The 6,231-nt window shown below is 32.1% G+C and overlaps 1 protein-coding gene across 2 annotated transcripts; it reads left to right on the top strand.

The window, feature by feature from the left end:
• The first annotated feature begins 267 nt into the window (after window positions 1-267).
• Window positions 268-3,869, top strand: LOC140973386 (F-box/kelch-repeat protein SKIP30). 2 transcript variants are annotated; one of them, XM_073436132.1, is made up of 2 exons: window positions 268-544; window positions 2,541-3,869. In XM_073436132.1, the coding sequence occupies exon 2, from the start codon at window positions 2,614-2,616 to the stop codon at window positions 3,649-3,651; it is 1,038 nt and encodes a 345-aa protein (XP_073292233.1). In that variant the 5' UTR covers window positions 268-544; window positions 2,541-2,613; the 3' UTR covers window positions 3,652-3,869. The 2 variants fall into 2 exon arrangements, with proteins under 2 accessions (XP_073292233.1, XP_073292232.1); XM_073436131.1 differs by having other exon boundaries at window positions 270-544; window positions 2,537-3,869.
• The last annotated feature ends 2,362 nt before the right edge of the window (window positions 3,870-6,231 follow it).

Consider the following 6,231-nt stretch of genomic DNA (forward strand, 5'->3'; position numbering starts at 1 on the left):
AAAAATAATAATAATTGACTAAAACTGAAATTCGATAACACAGATAACCAAAATCACAAAAAAAAAAAACATTCAGAAAATTTTTTTTAGAAGCTAAAATTAATTATTATGGAGTTACATTATAGGATGTTTGCAATCTATATATTTTGAAAGCAATATTGTTGCAAAGTGCAGGAATAAAAAATTAAAGAAATGGAAAAGGAACAAAGGGGTTGTAATTTCATCACGCAACAAGAGAACACGTGCCGGACACGTGACATTTGGAAGCTCAAAACGAAACTCCCCTATCAGATTATGCCTAATTCTATTCCCTATTCCAAGACTAAACTCCTTTGCAAGATATTCACACTTTGGATTGCTTCATTGATTTGTGGAAGAAAGATTTGTGTGTTTTGACGTCCTAATACGTTTGCAATTGACTGGTTGAACGGCGGCCGAGACTTCGGTGCATAATCATAAGTAGTTTTTTTCCTCCTTTTTCCCTCTCTTTTCGGGACGAGGGAGCTGGAGAATTGGTTTCTTCATCGGTTTTTTTGTGATTCAGGTTTGTTTTGTTTCTATTTGATTCTGGCATTCTGTTTTCTGGGTTTGGTTTGTAATTTCGTTTGGAATCTACTTAAGTGAAGTTACAGTGATTTTTTTTCCTAGATTCTATATTGAGGTGACCCTTCGCCTTTCGTGGGAATTTCGCGGTGTTTGTGTTTTTATGGATTCGTTTCTAATTGCACTTTAGATTTGAATATCAATTTGGAAGATTTGGTTTTTTAAATGAAGAATTGGATTTCTTTCCCCTTTCTGATGGCGAATTTTTTGGTTTTCTGAATTTGTTTTGGGACGCACTTGTTGCCTACGTTTGGTGTTTGATTTTAATGCATTTGGATTTCACTTTCAGAGCTTTGAAGGTCATTTTTTAATGGAAACAATTTGGTCTCTGCATACATGTGGTGAACTATGGAATTATTTGTGTAAAGATGCTACAAATTTTTTTGGGGGTTCTTGTTTGTTTCATCAATTAGTTAAGCTTAATAGAACGAGCTGGTGTTTGCAATTGTAATGCAATCTGAAATCTGATGGCGCACTGTCTATTAGTTTGAACTGGTAGTTCTATATTTGCATGCTTAGTTGGGAAGATTATGTCATTATCTGTTTGTTCAATTATCCACACAACCTTTTATAATATCAAGGCGTGGGTGAGGACATTTTATGTGTGCTTTTTTCCTAAAAATACACATTTCACTCCCAAATACATTATAGGCGCAACGCCCCTCCTCAACTGGATTCCTGGTTTTGTCCAATGTATAATCAAGTGTGATGTGTAGACCCTTGGCTTCGTTATACAACTGTATTGTGATTGCTATGACTAATTGTGTGGCTTGAGCATAAAAGACATGCTGACTTTTTTCTGTCTCTGATCTCATCCTTGATGACTGGAGTGGATCATTTTCTGAACTGAACAAGCATTGTTCCACATCAAGTTTATTGAATCATTATATCAAAATTCAGTATGTGGTTCTATTTCCCTTACATGTATTTCCTTGACCTGTTAAAAACTGTATGCTTTTGTGGACGCGACTTGTTATAAGGTTTGGAGTTCCGAATTTTTCATACTTTAGCTTAATTTGTAGATGGGTATTAGTAGAGAATTGTTATGAATTTTTTCCTAATGATGCACAATAATCCTAAAATAGACACATACATGTGCTGTATCGTGTCAGTTTTATTCTTGAATGAATATCCATTTTTTATGGATATAAATTGGATACTGGAGCTGGATTAAATTTGTACGGTATCCGATATGGTTAATAGGTTTATCTTGACCATGCTCAATATCAATAAAAAAAATTAACCAAGAAATTACGACTTTTTTGTTTAAACAATAAATATACGTTATATAAAAATAAAAATTCTCTTGTTGATATATTTATTATTGCATTTGAATTCATTAATGATATGAGATATATTACAAAATGTGAAAGACCTATCGTGTTTAATACATCTATATAATTTATATCTTTTTTTACCTTATAAGTTTATGACTCCCTTCAGTTGAAGTTTCCTTCTCCTTTAACTTTGACTTAATAGAGAAGGTTGACATGTTGAAGTCTTTCTGCTTCCAAAAAAAATGTAAATGAATATCCTCCTGTAATCTGGAGCACATGCTTTTCTTTTGGCTTATCTGGAAGCTATAATTGTGTTTTATTAATCGAGAGGAATGAAGCAGGTGACCTTGCCAAGCTAGCTGGATTTGAAATATTTTGGGCTCCAAGATAATCTATTTTGTTGTACAGTCTATAAAGATTATTAGTAAAATATTCCTGTGGGAAAATTGGTTGGAATTTATATGAACAGAATGATATAAACAAAAACTATCAGTAACAAACAAGATAGTGTATGTTATATATTCGCAACCAACAAATTTATCGAGAACTTTTTCTTTTGAAGGAAAGCCATATGTTTTTTTTAATGAATTTGCATAGTTGTCATCTTTTTCACACTAATCCCATTAACATTCTTTTTTCTCAATTTCATGTATCAGACAGGTGCTTCCATTTCTCACCTAGCTGCAAATCAATTCTGTTGGAGCTGAGAAATATGTGACATACTGCTATAATTATGTCTGGACTCATTGAAGGACTTCCAGATGCTGTGGCCCTTAGGTGTCTTGCACGAGTCCCCTTTTATCTACATCCTAATTTAGAGCTTGTTTCGCATTCCTGGCGCAATGCCATTCACAGCAATGAGCTTTTTAAAGCCCGTGAGGAGGTCAATGCAACCGAGGAGTTCATATGTGTATGCGCTTATGACCCTGACAATTTGTGGCAGCTTTATGATCCTGTACATGACCTTTGGATTACTCTCCCGGATCTTACTTCAAATATCCGGCACCTTGCACACTTTGGTGTCGTGTCTGCTGCAGGAAAGCTATATGTACTAGGTGGTGGTAGTGATGCTGTGGACCCTTTGACTGGTGACCAGGATGGATGTTTTGCATCAGACGAGGTTTGGTCATATGATCCAATAACTCGGCAGTGGTCCTTGTGTGCAGCCATGACTGTCCCTCGTGTCATGTTTGCATGCTGTGAATTAGATGGAAAGATAATTGTTGCGGGTGGTTTTACCAACTCCCGTAAATCAATCTCCAAAGCCGAAATATACGACCCCGAAAAGGATGAGTGGGTTCCAATACCTGATCTCCACCACACACATAATTCTGCATGTACTGGTGTTGTTATTGGGGGTAAAGTTCATATCTTGCACAAGGGATTGTCAACGGTACAAGTCTTGGAAAATATTAAGCAGGGTTGGACTGTTCATGATTATGGTTGGCTTCAGGGTCCTATGGCAGTTGTTAAGGGTGAGCTTTATATAATGAGTCATGGCCAGATTTACAAACAGGAAAGGGATTCAAGTAAGTTGATTGTCTCTGCATCCGAGTTTCGTCGTAAGATTGGTTTTGCCATGATAGGCTTGGGAGACGATATTTACATAATTGGAGGTGTCATCGGGCCGGACAGGATGAATTGGGACATCAAGGCTACCTCCGATGTTGATGTTCTGACACTAGGCAGCGAGAGACCGGTTTGGCGTCAGGTGGCTCCTATAACGAGGTGCCGGGGAACTGTTCTTGGATGTACACAGCTAAAGCTTTAGGTTTTGTTCATGTAATAGCAGTTAACGAGTCCAATAATAATTCGTTTGAATTTTTCTATGGATCACATAATGCTTCTGAATCGAGTGTTTGGACCAACATTTTTGTGGCTGTCCAATATTTTGCATGGAAGCATTTATGTTGCCCTCTAGTAGTCGAGTAATACAATGTTTCAGCTTGTTAGAATCTTTAATTGGTTAATTTCATCTGAGTTTCATTTTGTCTTGTAATTGCACACCAGCACGATTTGTTCTGCAGTAACTGATTGTGTATTTTTTACAGCCCCCATCTGTACTTTTGGCATGAGTTTCGTCGCTTGTCCGTTTTTCTTCCACTATTGCATCATTATGACTGTGAGTGGTTTGGTATGCCCTCTTTTACATCAGATATTTTGCTTTAAATTTTGAGTCATATATATTAATTTATTTTTAAAAAGCAGGTGTTGTCTTGTCTTTAGATTGGCCAAAGTGAGTCGATAATAATTAAGCAAGGCTTCGTTGTAGTTGTTGCGTAGTTACACAGTTGTAATAAATTATTTAAATTTGATAGCTCTAAAATTTTAATTTTAATAATATAAATAGATGAAGATAAATAAAGATTTTTATAAATTTAAAATATTTTTTAAAGTGGATAAAAATAAGTATAAGTTTCAAATTTACTAAAACAGGTTTTTATGATATTTTTTATTAAATAAAAATTTGGTATTTTAGTAATTCGATATGGGTATTTTCGGTATATATTAAAATTAGTTACTATTAATGTTTTTTAGATTAAAAAATGTATATATTGAGTAGGTCTCTTGTTAGACGGTCTCACGAATCTTTATCTGTGAAACGAGTCAACCCTACCGATATTCACAATAAAAAGTAATACTCTTAATATTAATATTTTTTCATGAATGACTCAAATAAGAGATCTGTCTCACAAAATACGACCCGTGAGACCGTCTCACACAAGTTTTTGCCGTGTTTGTTTCAAACTCTCACTTAAAAATTTTGTATGATTTGTATCTCACTTAAAAATTTGTAGTAATTATTTTGGGAAATATTTATATAACTAATATACGTTGCGAACAATCAAAACACGACGTGCAAGTAAGAATACTAGGATTAACTGTCTTACCTACCTCTCTTTGAAAATTGATTTCGAATTATTTAGTCGACAGGGGCCCTTGACCCTGCTACAAGATAAGGAGTGCCCACAAATAGACATTTGCCACAAAAAAAAATAAAAAATAAAAATAAAAAATTAATAATAATAATTATTAAATTAAATTAAATCAGATCAGATAAAAAAAAAAAAAAAACAACATTAATTCAGGTAAAGTTTACCTATTTTTATTATTAATGATGAAAAGTTTCAAATCCAATCACATCATCACTTGAATAAGCCCAATAATTAATCAAACGTGACCAATCAATCATATTGAAGCAATTGATCTATAGTAAATATCATATTTTTAACACATGTATTCATATAATAAAATTTAATTTACGATTGGTTAATATTTTTTATCGATTAATTTCGTATAGTAACAATTTCCAAATAATTATGATGGATCGTATATACAATCAACATAATTTAATGTTGTATTCGGATCGATCAATTTGAAATCCATAAATTTCATTTATAATTTTATTGTTAGAAATGAAACAACATATTAAATCTTAAATTCATATATTGTTTTATATACACACTATTTACACATAATAAAATAGATTTCAAATGACTTCATTGTTAAGTGAACTTGAAATTCATTATCATTAACTCGAAAATACTGTATAAACATGGAAATGATAGATATGAAATTTATGATGTTTTTCTGAAACGGTAAACATACATTTGAAATCCATATATTCGAAATTTATGGAAGAACATATATTATTAATTAAATTACATGTCAATGTGGGGATGGAGAATAAATGTTATCTACTTGTATTGATGAAGGAAATTGTCCGGTTGGTACGTTGCGCATGATTTTTGGCATGTATCATTGTCCTAAGCTTGCATCTCCAATAATTGAACACCGATTCTATTTTCTTACTCAAATATTAGGTTTACACTCTCCAAAATTAATATTATTTTTTCATATTTTATATCATTTTTTCCTCCAAAATGTAATATTATTTCTCATATTTTATATCATTTTTTTTAAAAAAATGAAGATCTTAATGATTATATGACAAATTTATGCTTGAAAATAATTTACGTTTTATCATGAGTTGGTAATATAATCGAAGTCGAGTCGGGTAATTATTTATTATTTATTTTTTGAAGATTTTATTATTACTATATATTAATCGAGCACACTCGTTGTTTGTGGGCATTATTCTACACAAATTTTGATTTTATTTTTTATAATGAAATCTATTAATAATTTACATTATATTTAGTTTTAAAATATGAAAATTTTAGTAGTTTTTAATTATGATTTTAAGTTAATCTTCGAGGAAAGTATAGAGGGTAAGGTCATCATCAAATAGTGGTTCATTAATAGACTTTCTTGCTTTACTAAATATATTATTATTATTATTATTATTATTATTATTATTATGTCCAATCAAATTATGATAATTGATAGG

Source organism: Primulina huaijiensis, chromosome 3 (genome assembly GCF_012295235.1).
Source record: "Primulina huaijiensis isolate GDHJ02 chromosome 3, ASM1229523v2, whole genome shotgun sequence".
NCBI lineage: Eukaryota > Viridiplantae > Streptophyta > Magnoliopsida > Lamiales > Gesneriaceae > Primulina > Primulina huaijiensis.

What these genes read in the sequence shown, in the direction of transcription:
- LOC140973386 (XM_073436132.1), top strand. Translation starts at nt 2,614, where the DNA reads ATGTCTGGACTCATTGAAGGACTTCCAGATGCTGTGGCCCTTAGGTGT.